Consider the following 20,358-nt stretch of genomic DNA (forward strand, 5'->3'; position numbering starts at 1 on the left):
GAGACAGGATAACAGCAAGATAAAGAAGTGTAGACTCAAAAGTGTAATTAAGTTTGAAAGAATCCCTGCCATGCACTGGTTTTCCACGATGACCAGAATGTCCTAAGGCAGCAAGAGTTATAAACTAGGTCTACTGGGACATTTTTTCTTTTCACTGTAGAAATGTAACTTGGACTTTATCATGGAATCACTAGTTTCAATGGGTTAAATTTTTAGAAATATGCATTAGGCAGGCTGAAATGCAAGCAAAATATGCATGCATTGACTTTTAACCTATAATGTTCAGATCTGGCTAGTATCACTTCTCTTTTGCACAAAAGGGGTAGCCAAGACTGCAAATTTAGAAAGGTGTACCTCTGCTTTTTTCCCCCTCCACAATTACCATGTTTTTAAGCATTGTGCCAGGCTCTGTAGCACCCAAAACTTCATTTAACATAGCAAGTGTGTAGACATCTTTCCCTGCTCAATTTCTACTGTCATTTTTATAAGGCAGAGAAAGATGGGAATTCATAGAATATTGCATTAGGTCAACAGTAATGGTGTCCTGTTAGCTTAGCCAATAAGAACATGGTGCTAATGAAACAAATATCATGGCTTTCCTGTCATCTAGTTGGCTCTGTATGAATTCAGAAATACAAACTTAATCTGGTAGGCAATGCATATGATCAGCAATTATGCAGCTGATCATAATAGGAAAGGGTATATATTATAATCTGGGAAAATCCAATAATATCATCTTAATTGCAAACAATAGCATATTTTAAAGACCAGCAAAATAGCCCATTTAGATGAGTTAAAAGACTGGTCTAGTTAATCAACAGTCAGCTGATCATAACATTAATCAAGTCCTTCATGCCACATTTCTGCAAGCTGACACTGAATTTTGAAATAAAATCACTCCCACTTCAGCTCAGCTGGGATCTTGAGCTTATTAACAAAAAGAATAAGATAAATTAACATTCAAACTCAGCATTAAACCCCCAGAAGCAAGGGAATTCATGATAAAATGTCCATCATCTCATCATGACTTTGTATTACAACCCAAAGGTAAGATCACCAAGTGCTATGAGTTTCTCAAACAGAGAACTAAATGTATGAGATTAAAAACAAGCCCACTGCACAACAGAAATTAGCTCAGTGCTGCACAGAATGCTGTCATGTTTGTGGAACTGGGGCATGCTTACTATTATTTTAACATGGTTTTTTGGTCTTTCCTCCTTTTTCTCTTAATATGTTCATGTGGCTTGCATTGATCTACGTACTTTGGAAATTCCTTTCACAAAGCTGAAGTCCCTTAGGCCCTGGTGTTTTCACATGGACACTCAAGACAAAGACCACTGGAAGTATGTTATGGGAGGGACACTCACATGTACAAGCGTGTATACATGAGGAGCATATTTCCAGCAAGTTCTGGAAGGAAAATCACACACCATCAGGCAGGCTAAGGCTGGACACTGGGTATAGTTATAAGAGGGTCAATGCAACACCTGCTCAGGACTTGACCAAACACCAGCTTTTCACCTTGAACTTATAGGGAGAAAACACTTGGAAGGACAAAGGGCAACAGGCTTGATCACCATCCATTACCTGGTGAAATGGCTTATGCTTTACATTTTTTCTCATCTGTTAACTGCAGCTGGAAACCATGTAGTCATCATCTGACAACCCTACAAGCTTTTACTGTGATAACTTTTTATCACATTACATTCCTCCCATTTTCCCACCATTTCTTTTATATTTCATTTTATTTTTATATGAATATATCTACTATTCTCAAAAGTAAACTATGTAGGTGATAAAATATTCAAAACTACAAAGGGACCATCAACAACACAAGAAAGCCCACTGCATGGGAGAATATATTTGCCAATGTTATCACCAAAAATGGTTTAATCTCCAACATTTACAGGGAACTCCTCCAACTTAACAAAAGGAAGATAAACAACTCAATCAAAAAATGGGCAACGGACCTAAATAGATACTTTTCAAGACAGAAGAAAGCCCAAGAGACATATGAAAACATGCTCAAAGTCACTATCATCCGAGAGATGCAAATCAAGACAACAATGTGGTACCATCTCACACCTGTCAGAATGGCTATCATCAACAAATCAACAAATGACAAGTGCTGGCGAGGATGTGGAGAAAAAGGAACCCTCCTGCACTGCTGGTGGGAATGCAGACTGGTGCAGCCACTATGGAAGACAGTATGGAGTTTCCTCAAAAAGTTAAAAATGGAACTCCCATTTGAACAGTGATCCCACTTCTAGGAATATATCCCAAGAAACTAGAAACACCAATCAGAAAGGATATATGGACCCCTGTGTTCATAGCAGCACAATTCACCATTGCTAAGATTTGGAAACAGCCTAACTGCCCATCAGCAGATGAGTGGATTAAAAAACTGTGGTACAACTACACAATGCAATACTACGCTGCAGTAAAAAAGAAAGAATTCTTACCATTTGCAACAGCATGGATGGACCTGGAGAGCATTATGCTAAGTGAAATAAGCCAGTCAGAGGAAGATAAATATCACATGATCTCACTCATTTGTGAATTATAATGAACAACATAAACTGATGAACAAAAACAGATCCAGAGACAGAGAATCATCAATCAGAATGTCAAACCTCAGAGGGAAGGTAGGGGAGGGTGGGGGGGGGGGGTAAGGACACATATGTAATACCTTAATCTATAAAGAAATAAAAAACTACAAAGGGGTATAATAGTTAAATAAAATTCTACTTCAGGCTGTTCTCCACACTGGCCTTCAGATTTCTCATGGAGTCCAGTTTGGAGAACAGCCTGAGGGAGGCGGAGATATGCTATGCCATGCAGGTGGAAGAGCTTAACAGGATCCCACTGCACCTGGAATCAGAGCTGGCCCAGACCTTGGCAGAGGGGCAGCATCAGGCCAAGAAGTACGAGGCCATGCTGTACATCAAGGTCAAGCTGGAGCCTGAGATTGGCACCTACCACTACCTGCTGGAAGACACCCTGGACAACAGCAACTCTGTGCAACCCAGCCAAAAGACCATGACCTGCAAGATGTGGACAGCAATGTGGTATCTGAGGTCAACACCAGAGCTCTGAGGCATGAAAGCAGAAGTGGGGCACTCCTTGGGAGGCATGAGGCTAATAAAAAGTTCAAAGATCACTGAAAAATAGTCTACTTCAAAGAGTACAAAAGAGAAATATAAATTTGAAATCAGTCCCTAGTGTCTCCATGAAATTCACTTATCCCTTTTCTCTCTCTTTATCCTCCTCCCTCCCCCTTTCCCTCTCTCTCGTTATGTATATACATGTATACACACACAATAACACACAAAAACACACATATATATTTTACATAAACAATATATACTTTGTTCTGCATATTATTTATTTTACTTATATCTTTATACATTGTTCCATATCCGTTCTTATAGATGTTCTTTATTATTTTAAAGTAGAGGCCCAGTGCACGAAATTCGTGAATGGGTAGGGTCCCTAGCGGCTGCCGGCTGCTGGCCAGGGCCTCCCTTCCCCCGGCTGCCTGCTGCCACCACCGGCTGGGGGTGTGGGGGGCGGCCAGGTGGAGGGGCTGTGGGCAGTTGGTCAGCTGGCCCCACCCCCTGGTTGAACTCCCTGTCCAGGGGACAATTTGCATATTAGGCTTTTATTATATAGGATTACTGCATATTGTCTCCTATGGTTTGAATGTTTGTGAGTCCCCCAAATTCCAATGTTGAAATCCTAATGCCCAATGTGATGGTATTCAGAGATAAAACCCTTGGGAAGTGCTTAGGTCATGACGATAGAATCCTCAGGAAAGGAATTTATGTTCTTATAAAAAAGTCCCCACAGAGATCACTTGCTCCTTCACTATATGAGGATACAATGAGGAGTCTACGACCTGGAAGAGGGCCCTTGCTCACAATACTGGCACCCTGATCTTTGACTTCCAAAACTGTGAGAAATAAAATTCTGTTGATTAAAATACTACTCAGTCTGTGGTATTTTGTCATAGCAGCCAAAACAGGCCATAATTGTTACCATCTATTGCTGAGTATTTCTGTTTATATTTTCCTACTACAAATAATGTTACAATAAAATCCCATATGTATTTGTAGATAGGCACATGAATGAAAATGAATTGTTCTATGCATCTCTGTATACATATGCAAGCATATATGTTGACTAAATCTGGGGTACTAAAATTGCTGGGTCAAAAGATATGCATATTTTAAGTTTTGAGAATTATTGCTACATTGCCCTACAAATACATGAACCAATTTACACTCTCCACCAATGTATGAGAGTGCCCCCATGCCCATACATGTTAACTCATCTATAATAATAAAAGCTTAATATGCTAATTAGACCAGAAAGCCGGACAACCTTCTGGACAACCTTTTGGAAAAGCCAGGGCTGCAAGGGCCAAGGCAAGCCACTGCGGCTGTGAGGTCCGAGCCCCTTCCACGAATTTCATGCATCAGGCCTCTAGTTGTATTATAAGTCTTGATCTTGTCCATCTGATAGATAAAAAGTGTCTCACTGTAGTTTTAATTAAAGAATGAATATTTTTATACACAATAATATCACATAATTTATTGAGTTCTGCACATGTTCACAGATCCTAAATTCAAGTGCCTGATACTATATTCAAGTGTCCCATCCGTTAGTCAATGTTTTAAATATATCATTTACTATGTGCCAAGCGTTGTATTTAGAATTATGTATTAAAAGAATTGGGACACAGTTCCTATCTGAAAGACAGTCTAGTAGGAGAGAAACACAATTAGAAAATAACAGATATGCACATGTATACTGTTTGGATGTAGAAATGATTAACTCTGGGTGAAGAGCTTGTTCCTTAAATATATCTTACTTATCTAATTTATTTTTACATTTATAAACTATGCAAGGAACACAGTGATAAGGAATATAAATATAATACTTTCAAACGGGCCGGATCCGGCCCACGGGCCGTAGTTTGCCCACGGCTGGTCTAGTAGGAGAGAAACACAATTAGAAAATAACAGATATGCACATGTATACTGTTTGGATGTAGAAATGATTAACTCTGGGTGAAGAGCTTGTTCCTTAAATATATCTTACTTATCTAATTTATTTTTACATTTATAAACTATGCAAGGAACACAGTGATAAGGAATATAAATATAATACTTTGGTCAGCAAGAAGTTTGATTATGGCAATTACAGCTAATAATTAAAAGGTCTAAAAAGGTGAAATTATTTTAACTGGCACATTCATACTTATAATCTATACTTATTGCAATAATTTATACATGCAGAATAATTTATACAACTATCTTGTTTGCTACTTGTTTTGGGGACTTACAACTTCATTTTTAAAAAAATCATAGCATTTCTCCACCCATTTTGCAGATTTTTTAGCTCTCCTTTTGATTAATAGAATCAAAGCACAAACTTTCCCCTTCTGTCCTTCCTCCTCCATAATTCATTGAATTTAAAATTTTTTAATATATGGTGATTCTTATTAATTGTTTAACTTGTTATACCATACTTGCCTTCAAGTTTGAGGTGTGTTAAATGTAGTCAATTATATTACACAGTATTATAAGTGGCATAGTATTCAGATACTATAAAATGTGATACTAATGTCAACATCATTGACTGGGAGACTACTACTTGAGCTTTTAATTATTATTCCAAACTTCCTTAAAAGCTGTCTTCCAATCAACAAGAAAGATTTAAAATTTTATCCCTTGACTAAATTCAACTCACTAATTATGCCTTTTCACATTTTTCCTTAATTTCCAAACTTCATCCCATTGTTTGTAGTCTACAGGTAACTCCTTACTCAAATGCAGCTGGGCTGCCCACAGACCTAGGCAGAAGAAGCTGGTGTGATGTAAGGGTTGCGGTTTGAGGGTTCAAGAGATCTAGCTTCTGCTTTCTTTGGCGAGTCACCTTTTTCTTGATGCTGATTTATTTTCAGTGTAATGAGCAAATACTACTTTATCTACATCCCAGAGTTACAGTATGGATCAAATAAAATAATAGATGGAAAAGGATGAAGAATTATAAGAAATTAGGTTCCCTAATCCCCTTTCAGAATCTCCCTTGCTTTCCCATGCAGGGTGATTCTGTGGCCTTCTCCTACTCAAAGCCTCCATGCTGTGCCCCTCCATTTGGAATTCCTATGCTCCGGGCACATATCTCCCAACAATATTTACCTGCTTTAGGTTTTACCTCTCAGACCCTAATTTTTACTACAAGGCAGCTACAATATAGGAAAGAATAACTTCTAAATAATAATAGGCTACATTTATTGAGTACTTAGCACATGTAAAAGCATAAAGTCATCATTGGAAACCCCACAGCTTTTACTGTAACTCCTGATTACATTATATCCCTTAGATTTTCCCTCAGTTTGCCACGCTAAAAACTTTATATACATTAGTGTAACTTAATCTTTACAACAAATCTATGCAGTGACATCTACTACTATTATTGTTTTATAGGTGAGGAAACTGAGACTTGGAAAGCGAAGTAACTTACCCATGATCATGTCGCTATGTTGTGGTGGACCTATGCTTTTAACCTCACAGAAAGCCCTCCCACAGAGCAGAACTAATGTGATGAACAAATGGTCTTGCTATACTACCTTATTAACCTAGCTCTTATAATTATAGAGTCTGAAGTTGGAACATCATCTACTTTAACCATCAATCCAAGCCTCATCCTCCTTTTCACACACCTAAGTCACCTTCTGCTTCACAACCACCAATAAGGGACATGCACTACGCCCCAAAAAAGGAATCTCTTCATATTCCAAGAGCTTTATTGTGCAGTTCTTTATAGCAAGTGAAAATATTTGCTCTTGAAAAGCCCATCCACTGCTCTTAATTTTAACTGGAAGCTTTATTGAAAAACTATAATTCAAATGTTATAATATAACAAATACTCTAATGATCTCTCCTTGGCCGTGGTGGTCACTCTCAAATGAAAGTACCTAAAGCTCTCTGCACTTCTCCCAGAGTCCAGGCATGCTCTGGTCAGTTGAGCAAACTTCACTGTTACAGATACTCTACTGCCATCTAAGACACCATTAAGATGTGGGGGGAAGTCATATCATGCTTTTGACTCATATATGTTTATAGTTCATCAATACCCCTGCATTTTTTCTCACTCCTTCTTCCATTTAATATAGTTGAAATTGACCACGTTGGAGTTGGTCCACCTCTTTAAAACAGTGGTTCTAACTGGAGCTGTACATTGGAATCACCTTGAGAATTTTACAAATATTGATTTCTGAGCTGCACTGCCCGAGATTCTGATTTATTTGGTGTGAAATATGGCCTAGGTGTCGATTAAAGAAGAACAATGACAAAATTTACTGATAGGGATCTGATACTGGTTAAATCAGTTGTAGCTGAAGCAAGAAATAAGTGATAGAGATAATTTCCAAGCCATCCCTATTTTCTCCTTACCCCTTATTCACAACCCATTATTGGATTTCTAACTATTGTGTACATAGAGTGACATCCACTGTTTGCTCCCCTAATGTACATAGCAGTGGCTGTGTACTTACATCACACAAAATCCAAAAGTTGCAGTTAAGCAAGAATTAACTAACTTACCATGAATCTAGTATCCTCCATTATGCATCAATAAAAATACGGAAAATGCAGAAAAATGCCAGAAAAGGATGTCCCTGTGGATTCATTTCTGAATCTGCTTACTCCTGGATATTTTGACATTTTTTTCAAGATTCTGGTTCCACTTTCTAGTAACCCTCAAATAAAACTTGAGTTAAAAAAATACCACTTTAACTTGCTGGAAGAAACAGAAGGTTATGAGAAGTAAAGTCATTCCCTCCATCATCTTCTAAAAAACCAACACTACCAAAGAGTGAATCAGAGAGAAAAAGGAGAAGTTCTGTAGATCTCCCACTGAAACTCACACACCATTCTGAAATGTCAGCAAAAAGATGTTCAGCTAAATGTCCCAGGGGTGTTGCAGACTCCCTGACGGAAGCAGAAGATAGAAATCTCCTCACTCTGAAAGAACAGAATTCCCTGGGGGAGGCTTCTATTTATTATTCAATTGCCATTTGCCAAGAAAATATAGCTATGGAGCAATTTCACCTTATAGGAAATTAAAAGATAGGATCTCTCAAACTACTAGCCACTTTAACTTACTAGTGCCTTTTCTAAAACTTGGAGGACAATTGAAAAGAAAAAAAAAGGTTTTGAAGATAATTTGTGATTGAAATTTAGATTACGGATTCACATTGGTATTTTACCATAACAAACGGACCGCACAGCCAAATAGGACTGATGTAAGGAGGACACTGGCGCTGACATGGAGACTAGAATAGAACGATAATTAAGGTAAAGAGGAATCGGCATCTTTTCCCAAAGAACACAGTGTTGATACCAGAAAAGGTAACAGATATCATTTTAAACAATTAAGAAGTAATGAATAATATTTATGACTGCACAAAAGTAAGAAAACGGATTGAGGGCTGGGGGGTAAACAATATCTTCTGAGATCCAAAATCATCATATTAAAATAGCAGTATACTGTTAATAGACATAAAAAATGGAAGTAAATTAGAATTTGTCCTATAGGACAACAGAGATTGAGAAGTGACCTAGATCAATGGGGGTGGCATTTAATTGAAAAGAAGATATGGGTTACTGAACACTTCTGTATTGGGCTGGTAGAGTTAATCCATTTCCAAAGCTTGGGTTAACTGCTCTCACATTCAACAGATCAATTTGGACTCAAAACAGTTTTCCTGGTTTGACATATCATATAACTGATGGATAGAGAACTAAGGTGGCATTTTAGGCTGGGTACAAAAAAGTTAGTTGAAAGAATTTACTACAAACATCTCCTCTACATTATTCACCAATCAACTGCAAGACAGCCCAACCTAAATTCTGTTACAGTATATGTAAGTTGACTTCTATCTATTTTTTTTCTCCTTTTGAGAAACAAATTTTACAGTGATGTCTAGTCATTCCTGGTGGGAATGTTTACAAAAATAGTGGAGAAGAGGGAGCTATTAGGAAGTGAGAAGAGAGAAGAAAAATAGCGCAGAAAGCTGAGTGAGCAAAGAGGGTTTTACAATACAGCCTTGGGTGAGATGCAGAAGATGAATGAGCCTTTATTCCTTATTCTCCTGTGGGGAGGTTGCCAGATGTGTTAGAGTGACATTCAGAGTCAGGATAGAATGTTGTGCTCTGATCTGGTGACATTAAAATTGGAGTAACTCGGGGCTGCGAACAGTGTTTTTGATAAATAGTTTAGCATCTGGGTATTAAATTGCTATATTAATACATTGCTAAAAAATTCAATTAAAAAACTGGCTATAAGTATTTTGATATTCTATGAGGCACATAGTAGGTACACAATAAATATTACATCTATTCTATTTTACTCAGCTATGGTGTATGAATAATTAAAAGTATCTCATAGATTTTCCTCTAAGTCCAGTTTGCAAGTCTCTCTGCCTCTCTGAGAAACATAGGAAGTGGCCGTTGAAAGAGTCCTAAAATCAAAAGGACGATGGACATTTGAATAAAGCCCAGATGGAGGGATGAAGGGTCATTGAGGAAGGGATCTCTCCTTTGGCATCTTAACTAGAACAAAATAAAACCAATTTATATGCATCTCACACCTGTTGAGGGAGGACAATCCTGAAAATGTTCTAGTTGGCAAGGGACAACAACTGGAAATTGATTGTATAATTCTCAATATTATTTATTTAAAATGTTACTGACTTTATTTAATGCACGCCTTTATTGGTTTATCTAGTAAGTATTTACAGGAGGCTTTCCTGCCCTTACTAGTAATTTCTGCTTTTAAGTTTTTCAAATGGAAACTTTCTTATCATAGGAATTTCCAGGCATAAACTCTACCAGTAGAAACTGACGGCTTGGACAGGAATTCGAAGCCTCCATTTTGGCTTAGGTAGACCCAGTTATCTAGCTAATTATTGGAAACTCACCTTAGTTAGAAATTAGGTAGGGTTCCCATACTGAGTATAGTATACCCAGTCAAATTTGAATTTTAGCTAAACAATGAATAATTTTTAGTAAAAGTATGTATCAAATATTGCATGGGATACACTTATACTAAAATTATTTGTCACTACAGCAACATACCTCAAAATGACATATAGCCTGGCCAGGGTTTCTCAGTGGTTATGCATTGACCTATGAACCAGAAGATCACAATTCCATTCCCTGTCAGGGCATACGCCTGGGTTGAGGGCTCAATCCCCAGTATGGGGCACATAGGAGGCAGCCGATCGATGATTCTTTCTCATCATTGATGTTTTTATCTCTCTCTCCCTCTCCCTTCCTCTCTGAAATCAACTAAACAGAAAAAAAATATTCTAAAATGAAATACAAACTATATAAATAGTACAGACTAATTACTGAACATATACATTGGGAAAGCTCAATGAACTTGAAGAGTACTTTAATTTTAATCATGTTTCTCAACTAAAGCAAGTTTACTACATCTGCTATATTTCATAACTAGTCATTTTTTAATTTGCTAAAGCAAACTCCAGATTGTTATCTCTTGATTTACAAGTGAATAGATGCAGGTAAATCACTGAGCTGCATGAGTATCTTATATCCTCACCATAACTTTCTAAATCCTATTTTTTGTGAAAGAGAAATTAGTGCTAAGAATTCAGGCAGATATGCTAAATTATCCCTCACTTCCTTTAGTAAATTTTCCATGATCTATGTACTATGATACGTTTCACTATTCTAAGAGAATTCTGACATTCTAAAACTTCTTTAAAGGTTTTATTTTCTAAATACATTACATCCTCAGGAAATTTGAAGAGAAAATCTCGATGACCTTTTAACCTTCTAAATCTCAACCCACAAACCAAATTTATTTTATGGGCTTTGGGAAAGTGAGAAATATGAGATACTTATTTATAAGTCAAAAGCTAAAACAAAATCCCCCTGACAAGCAAGCTAATGATGACTTGTGACATGACATTCCCAAAAGGACAGAAGAAAAACAAGTTGTTTAAAATTATGCTTCATCTAAAAGCAGAAAATATTTCATTATAATGTCACATATTATATCCCTGCATTTCAAAAAATAACATTTTATCTTGAATCCTTAATCAGGTATAATCATTAACCTAGGCAAAGATCCAAGGGTTAATAAAAAATCACAAAATTCCATATTTCAGAAGTGTTTACAGTTCCATTATCAAGGCCATATGAAAGAAAAAGTATAAAAACACTATTCCAAGTACCCTAATCCATATATAAATATATATACAAGCATGCAAAGAATAAATAATTCACTAAATGTCATTGGCAATTAATTTTCACTACCTCTATTTCAAAATGCATTATGACCAATAAAACTTTCAACAAAGTTTGTTTTCTGATGGAAAGAACAAGACTAAGAAAATCATTCTTATAACATATAAAAGTACATTTCATCTATTATCACTGTGAAAACAAACACTATTTTAATATTCATATAATGTTAACATTTGAGAGGTTTTATAAAAGGAGACTTTTTCAACATTTTTAATGTATCTTGAGACTGTTTAATTTTATTTGTAACTAACCCTCCTCATAGCACATATACACAATAAAGTATGGGTAGTTTTTATCAATTATAATACATATAAAAAGCCTTGCATTCTCTCCCAACAGTGTTAAGAAAAAAGCAGGTAAGCCTAAAGATGGATTGCACAATATGGTCAACACTAATAGAGTGGTTTTCTACAAACACTTTGAAAAAAAGTTGAACAAACACTTTACATTTCAGAATAGAGCTATTTTATTTTCACATGTCAAGTAAGCTCCAAAGAGGGAAATGTTAGCAACTTTAAATCTGTAGATCCTGGATTAAAACAACATAAAGGAAATTTGTAGAAATGACAAAGCATTCAGGAAGTGGACTAGTTTGAAGGTAAAGATCTCTCCTTGAGGGTCTATTAGGTGCCTGCCCCCCCATCTCTGTGTTTTAAAAAAAAATTATCTCATAGAGACACCTTAGCAGAAGCTATCAGCTTTGACAGAATACCAAAATCCTGGTGGTGAACCATAAATTGACCATTACCATAAAAAGAGCTGCTAAATGAGAAACCATGTGCTCAGTATAAAACTAATTTCATGCTTTCAAAAGCACACAGTGGCTTCTAGCAAGATAGTGGCCCTGGGACTTGCTGAGACAGATTGGCGAACACAAACGGTTTGCTCCTGATGCGTCTGCTTAGCCAAGCTTTACATGTACTGGCAGTAAATGGGGTTCTCGAATCTTCTGTCAAACAAATGCACACTTATCTATAACTTCAGAGCTGAAAGCTATAAAACAGCTGCCTCAAATAAATTTAGCAGGAAAAACACATAAACATACACACACACACACAGTATATACACACCCCATGTGCCATGCTAGCTTCCAATCAAATAAAAATAGATTTCCTTGCCGTCCTAATGTTCTAAACAGACACTTAATAAGAATACTGCCATTCGGATGCATCCTAACTCTCATAGTTCTTTCTTCCTTAGAAACAGCTTCTCACTGTGCAGGAATTACAGTGTAGAAGAGCCTAAGCAATAGGACTCCATCTACTCAGAGGCTAACTTTGACTTTGCTCTTACATAGTTGGCTTTCAAATACTGGATACTTACAATGCCTCATCAGACCTCTCTGGGCGTGATGATTTAGTAGCTTAACTTCCCAGGTGAGTGTCGGCACTTTATTTACATTTAAATGATAAAATCTGCTACATTTAAGATGTCACATCTAATTAAAACATGCTTTAGGAGGAAATGCTGCTAATTTCCTCCTCCTCTCATTCAGTATACCATCTCTAGAAACCAATTACTGTAGGCTGTCCAGTGCACGACAGGTCATAACTTTTAATTATTAATAATGTCAAGCTTAACAAGGTGCCAACTCCAGTATGTAATCCATTTCACTTACTTTGTCAGTTATTGCCTCACATCACTTGTTTCCTCCTATATATATTTCATGTCAAAGATTCTACAAAGTACATTTAGTTCCTAGCCTTTTTTTTTAATACCTGAAGCACATAATATCACTGCTGACTACCTGCTTAATGCAAGGATAGCAAATCACACAATATCACTGACTTGTTCCAAATGTTTAAATACAAAGGAAGTCACCTACTGGTAAGATGTCCTTGGCAAACAGCTAGCACAGAGAGAAAGGAATGCTGTCACACCCATGTAAGGAGTTACTTCCCAATAACATTAAAGGATCATATATTTTGCGCTTCAGTGCTGCCCCTTGGATCTGTCAGCGAGACGTGATGAACACAATTGATAACTCCACAGGATTCAACACAGCGCAAGAAAGGATCTGTTACTGACACCCCAGATCCCTGCGTCCCAAGTTGTAGAATAAAAATGCTCACCTCTGCTAGGAAGTCCACTCCACATCCTGGCAGGGCTTTCACCAGCTTCGAGAGCAACCAAGTTGGATAAACAAAACTTCCAGTAGGAGACCAGCGTGAGGCACAGTGCTCCCGAGGCTTGGCTCCAGCCCTGAAGATCTGTGTGACAGTACCACACTACATCCGTGCAGCTCCGAACCTTCCCAGATGCTGGCTTATTGCACTGCTCATTGAAAATCCTTCACACGCTGGCATCATTTTAGGGAAGGACAAGCACTCTCAGAGTCATTTGTAAAGAAAGCAGAGCAATTTCAGTTCTCTATCTCTGCGCATGCTGAAGCCAGCAGCACTGTCAACCTCCAAGTCTGAGGTGGATTTAAGCCGAGAAACAGGCAACCTAAGCCTTCATTATCAATGCATGAAATCAGCCACTGTGATCAAATTCAAGCAAACCACAGAAAGGATATGATTACGAAAGGCTCCACAGATTTAGCACCAAACCTTGTGGAATGAAGACTCATCTACTGAAATTGTGTAAATGTTAAAAATAGCTCTGGCTTTTCAACAATGAGCCGGGAACAGAGAAGAAATCGGTAGTCTATATTATAAGGACTTATCATAAAAGCTGCAAAAATCAAAATAGCTAGAGGTCCCTGGAACTTCTATATAGACAAATGAAATCCCTAGAGGCTATTACAATTATAATGCCAAAAATGACCATATGTTTGACACAGGTACCCATTAAAAAGCAAGTTCAAATATATTTTAACCCCTACCTGCCTGTCTTTAGATTAAAATAAAAATAGTAGTGAAAATGTGCCGGGCTATGCTAGCACCAGGGCAAAATACAATCAATTTTACTCTAAAACAAATTCCCAAACAATAAAAATGTAAACGTATCCTGTGTAAGAACATAAACATGCAAGTTAGAGATTATATTTAATACCATAGCCTTTGCCTGCTTATTTTTAAAAAGTCTATAGTTAAATCCATACATCCCTACCCCAGCCAGCACAAATTTATATCTTTACCTTTCACCATCCTTCCTCTTCCACGACTATACTGTAAGATGCGAGAGCCAGTTGAAATAATCTTAAAGAGGAACAAAGTAGCTATACCCCAGAAAGTAGCAGCAATGATATGAAATCACAAGATGTCAAACTTTGACCTGTGCATGCGAAGTGCAGAGCATAAAGGACATAAAATATTTATTAAAAATCATTACCGGAAGGAATTCCTAGTAGGCATCATTGATGAAGCACACATTCAAGGTTCCATTCAGATTTCTTTAAATGGGTTTTAGGTTCTCATTAAAACTCTAAAGAGGAGCAAATCAGGATCCAATAGAAGATCTTCTGTACATGACTGTTCGGTTCTGATAATACTGGCTCTTAGGTGCCACATTTACTAGTACCTACAATCCAAAACATCTGTGTGAAAGAAGCACTATTCCACCACATGCATTTACATAACCCAGCTTTTGGAGCAATGTTAAACATGGAACACCCATGAGATCCTCATTACATCTCTATGTGCAGAGCTGACTCCTTACAGGCTGCTGGTTAGACTCCCTTCATGGCTGACAGTTATGGATATACATGAGTGGACACACATACAAGCATGCATGAGTATGAGTGTGTGTGTGCGTGTGTGTGTGTGTGTGTGTGTGTGTATTCCCACATCATAGAAGAATGCACTTCTACTTTTGCTGCCTGAATTCCATTCATTTGTGCCTCGTGAAGGCCATAGGACAGTGGTTCTCAACTTTGGCTGCACATTAGAATCACCTGGGAATCTTTTTAAAATCCTGATTTCTGGGCCTCATCCTCCGGAAATTCTGTTTCTTTGTTATGGGGTGGGGCCACAACATTAGTAACAAAGAAACAGAATTTCCGGAGGAGGAAGCCCAAAAATCAGGATTTTAAAAAGATTTCCAGGTGATTCTAATGCACAGCCAAGGTTGAGAACCACTGCCCGAGGACAACACTTGAACGTACTATGAGAAATGGCTGGCACTGGTTATCGCTGGTTTAGCCACTGCTCAGTGTTCTCCATTTCTCTCTTTCTCTGTAGTTCTCTTGTCTTAGAAAGTAATCCATGAGAGATTATGTGCCTAAAAGCCTTTAAATATTCCCATTCCTGCAGCTCCTTAGTAATAAAAGTTTAAAAATGAAAACATAATACTAGAGGATAGGTCCTCAATCTCTCAACCATAACCCTCACTATCAGATGCATTTCAGAATTCAAATGCTTTCAAATTTTAGAACCATAATACTCTGCATATAACATGAATTATATAATGCCTCCAGTGGGGTCTGGGGTCATACTCTATAATCAGATACATTAACATTTCTATAGCAAAACACGTGCTTGTCCACACTAGATGGGATAAATAAAGATTATCATCAACTTCACATCAGTTCAGGTCAAGTTTTGCCATCAATATGAATTACAAAACCTTTGTATTTTCATAGCTTCTTGGATTTCAAAACTTGTCGGTAAGAGATCATAGACCTGTAGAAATGTTTACCTAAACTGTTATGAGGTTAAGGATGGGAAAATGGCACCTAAGCAAATGTTCTCTTGCTTGGGCAAGAGACTTGAAGATTAACATTGCTTTAACAGAATGGGCAAAAATATATGAGAGGAGGTGCTATTAGGACTGAGACACAAAGCAGAGCAGAGATGTGGCTATAATGCAAAATGACAAAACTAGGACATAGGAATGAAAGGCAAGAAGAAGCAATTCAGAATTACTGTGTCAAGAAAATAACAAAACATAATGATAATATTAAGCACTCATTGATTACATAATTTGTACCCAGTAATGTGAAAGGCACTTGAAATAAATATTTCTTTTAGTAACCTACTTTATAATTTTCAAAAGGAAGTTTAAAAGAAAAAATACATTTCCAGAATGAAGCATAAAACATTGGGTGATCTTACCGTCTTCTCAATGTAACCAAGAGCAAAACATTCATAATGTTAAAAACATATGTAAGGATGTCAGAAACAAACAAAAATAACATTCACCTTATGAAGTAAAGGGCCTTGTTTTATTTTTGTATATTATATATAATTTGGTATAGGAGTTCTTCAAAATCACTTGTAGAAAAAAAGGTAGTACTATTCTTTACCATCAATATTAAAAATCTTTAACTTTAAAATCTATTTTTAAAATATTCCTAAGAAAATATCATGTTGTATTTACTTGGAATTTTCCTATATATTATGTACTTTTTTATATTAAGTACAAACTTTAACATAACATTGACACTGTATGGACATAAGACTTTGGACCTATATCATTCACCATCTTCTAAGAGATCTTGGTCAAAGGGTACAAGTTGTAGTTATATAGGATAAATAAGTCTATCTACTATACCAGATGATGACTAGAGCTAATAATACTGTATTGAATACTGAAAATTTCTAAGAGAGTAGATTTCAGGTGCTCACACTACATATTAGATAAGTGAATATATCAGGAGGTGGATATGTTAATTGGTTTGACTGTCGTAATCATTTCACTATATATATGTATATTAATCATGTACAATTTAAATATATGCAATTTTTATTTAAAAATAAAAATCAATAGGTATGCTCCCTCCCAAAAAGAGCATTTCTTTAGTGCCTTTTGGGGCTCAGACTTGGAGTGGAGAGGAGTTCTATGGGCAGTTATTAGAACACTGGTCTTCCTATTCACCATGCAAACTACAGCAGAATGTGTGGCTCTAATCTTAGTATCTAGAATATGATCACAAAGTCATTTTCCACGTGATGGAGAAACTGCATTTATTCATTTTTCAAAGTACAACACAATTTTGTTGAATTCTTTCATTAGCAACAACATAGTGTCCTATGGAATTATTGCAACTTCTGAAAGTAACTGATTATCTATAGTAGGAAACTTGCCAGGATCAAAATCAGCATCTCCGCATACCTTTTACAGCATGTCCACATAAGAAAGTTAACTTCCAGCATCCATAGGCCAAGATCTCTGGATTGCCAGGCAGGCTCACCAGAGGTCTGGCTCTGGAAACAAAGTCAGTCAACATCATGTAAATTCTATCACACTCAGCCCAGAAAAAATATGCAATAACCAGCCCACCTAGATCCTCCAAACTCCTTGTCTAATCAGGAGAAAAAAAGCAAACATATTTCACAGTTGGCCTAAGAACCAACCCCATGTCTGTTGTAACATTCCACAGGGATGCCTAACTTGGAGTGATGTCCAACAGCCTCCTTGCCTTTGATTCTGTCAAGGTATGAAATTAGAACATGTGTGTGAAGAAAGTAGATCAGTCAGGATAACAACACACTCACCCCACCCGCAGTGAGGAGATACACTCACTAAGTTAAATTTCTATTGAGCCCGCTACCAAAAGCCTTTCTCCCCAGATTAGTTTAAAACGGTTAACAAACACACACAAAAATAGGTTACACTTCTATTCTAAGATAGCACAAGGATTTTAAGTGGGTGTTCCATGATTCAAATCACTCAGCCACCCACACAATTACCATAATTATCTCAGATTCCATTTCCAAACCGAAAGGTATCAGCCCTTAGTTTTTGAAAGCTAAAAATCAAGACGATATAAAACATGTATCTGTTAATACATATAATATATGTAAAAGTTCGTAGTTCAAAGCATTCTTAAAGTAAAAGACTATCTGCCCTTCACTAAAAATGGGCCAAATGCCCCTTTAATTCTTTTATTATAAAATTTCCAATCAAAAACCATTACATATCAATTCCTTGGAGTTCCATCTATAATAATAAAAGTGTAATATGCTAATTAGACAGGACAGCCAAACGACCTTCTGGACGTCCTTCCGCACTAAGCAGCGGTGGCGGGGGCCAAGGCAGAGGTAGTTAGGGGCAATCAGGCAGGCAGGCGAGTGGTTAGGGGTGATCAAGCAGGCAGGCAAGTGGTTAGAGGCAATCAGGCAGGCAGGCAGGCAGGCAGGCAGGCAGGCAGGCAGGCAAGCGGTTAGGAGCCAGTGGTACCGAATTGCGAGAGGGATGTCCGACTGCTGGTTTAGGCCCGATCCCTGTGGGTTCCGGATTGCAAGAAGGTGCAGTCCAGGATGAAGGACCCTCCCCCACCCCCCATGCATGAATTTTTTGCACCAGGCCTGTAGTACGTATTGTATAATTGATACCCATGTTTAACATTTTAAAACTATGTGTACAGAAAAAATACAAAGCTGTTCTTTAATGCCTTTTTCAGGTCTATCTTAGGAGTAGTTCTAGATTTCTGAAACCACCCAAAATGTCTGGGGCCCTATCTCAAAGCATTGTGGGGGTTGGAGTTAGGACTTGAGCTTTCCTATTTCCAAATTGCTCTACTCTCATTCATAAAAAAAACCTCAATCTCAATAAACCCTACCATATAAATCTCAATTCAATTTACCTGGGGAGTACAGATATGGAGCACTAACTATTCTTTTTGAAAGAATGAAATTCAGATTTGGAAAAATACTTAGAAACTAATAGTGACTAATCCTGGTGAGACAAATAGTCAGAAAATAATATCAATATTCATTCTACTGTATCATCATTGGGTCTGAATTACTCCAAGTAACATACAATTCCTGGGCTCTCTCAAAAGGATCTAGAATTTAAACCAAGTAAATCAAATGTCCTCTTTTCAAGGGTCCAATTTGGTATATTCTAACCAAGACCCTTTGTCCTTCTAAATTGATTCTTTCATAGAAACCTGTAGGAAGTCATATGGGCTCTATCTTAAAAATGGATTATATAATAATTTTTCCATGAAAAAAATTTCGTGGACTTATAATTAATAGGTCCAGGGAAAAAGTGTATTATAAAAAAAATCAACCCACCTGCCTCCATACTAAAATGTTTTATTTACTTAAAGCAGAAACTTATTGATGATTCATCAATGATTTGTTATACTTTCACCATGGTACATACATTTTGCAAAAAACTTCTTGGTTAAATGATAAATGGCAAACTAACTCAACAAAAATGAAGAAAAAGCAAGCATTTAAAACTATATGTCTCTATTGCAAAAGTAAAAAACATTATCATATTGATAGATTCTAGCCCTACCTCTTCATTGATCTCACAAACCTAAGTTAGTATTATTAAATATCTCTTAAAATGAACTACACCTTTTCCAGACAGAGGTCAATATTAGATGTTTCAGCAATAATTATTCCTGAAAACTGAAGAAAATCTCCCCTACACCTCTCTCTCTGTCTCTCTCTCTCTCTCTCTCTCTCTCTCTCTCTCTGTCTCTCTCTCTCTCCTTTCTCTCTCTCTCTCTTCTTTCATCTCTCACTCTCTATCACTCTAATAGACACACCCTGATATTACCCCTATATTCAGCCTAATGCATAGAAGATGCTCATAAAAGTCTGTCTTTCAAATGAGCATGCTCCTGCCCACACATGCATGTCACACATGTCCTCACCTCTATGTATTTCTCTGCTTTCCATACTCATTAACAAATTCCAGCAACATGTTACATGATTAAAATGAAGAAAATATCTCACTTTCAATATACTTGTGGCACCATCTTGTGGTGAACCAATATTGTTACAGTTTCAAGTTTAAGTTCTAAGGTTCAAAAATGTCTGTGAAAACCCATTTGAGGATAAACTTTAAAATTTTATTTATTTATTTAAATTGAACTTATTGGGGAGACAATGGTTAATAAAATGATATAGGTTTCAGGTGTACAATTCTATAATACATCATCTGTATACTATAATAACTATATAACTATAGTAACTATATTGTGTGTTCACCACACAAGGTCAAGTCTCCTTCCATCACCATTTATTCCCCTTTACCCTCTTCTACCTCCTCCTACCCTTTCTCTCTGGTAATAACCATATGCTGTGTCTATAACATTTTTTGTTTTTGTTTTTGTTAATGCTCACCTAAGGATATTTTTTCCATTGGTCTTTAGAGAGAGAGAAGGAAA

The 20,358-nt window shown here is 37.0% G+C and overlaps 1 protein-coding gene across 2 annotated transcripts in view; it reads right to left on the reverse strand.

Annotated features, from left to right (window-relative positions):
• Nucleotides 1-20,358, reverse strand: part of ZNF385B (zinc finger protein 385B) — a 361,135-nt gene that overhangs the window by 237,256 nt on the left and 103,521 nt on the right. Inside the window, exon 1 of one of the 2 annotated variants that reach the window (XM_005857645.2) lies at nt 13,418-13,800. The exons of the other annotated variant lie outside the window; for it this stretch is intronic. Coding sequence (XP_005857707.1) covers nt 13,418-13,442 — 25 coding nt within the window. The 5' untranslated portion in view covers nt 13,443-13,800. Of the gene's footprint in view, nt 1-13,417; nt 13,801-20,358 lie in introns of those variants that run through there. 2 annotated transcript variants of the gene reach the window in all.

This window comes from Myotis brandtii, unplaced genomic scaffold, assembly GCF_000412655.1.
Source record: "Myotis brandtii unplaced genomic scaffold, ASM41265v1 scaffold112, whole genome shotgun sequence".
Taxonomy (NCBI): domain Eukaryota; kingdom Metazoa; phylum Chordata; class Mammalia; order Chiroptera; family Vespertilionidae; genus Myotis; species Myotis brandtii.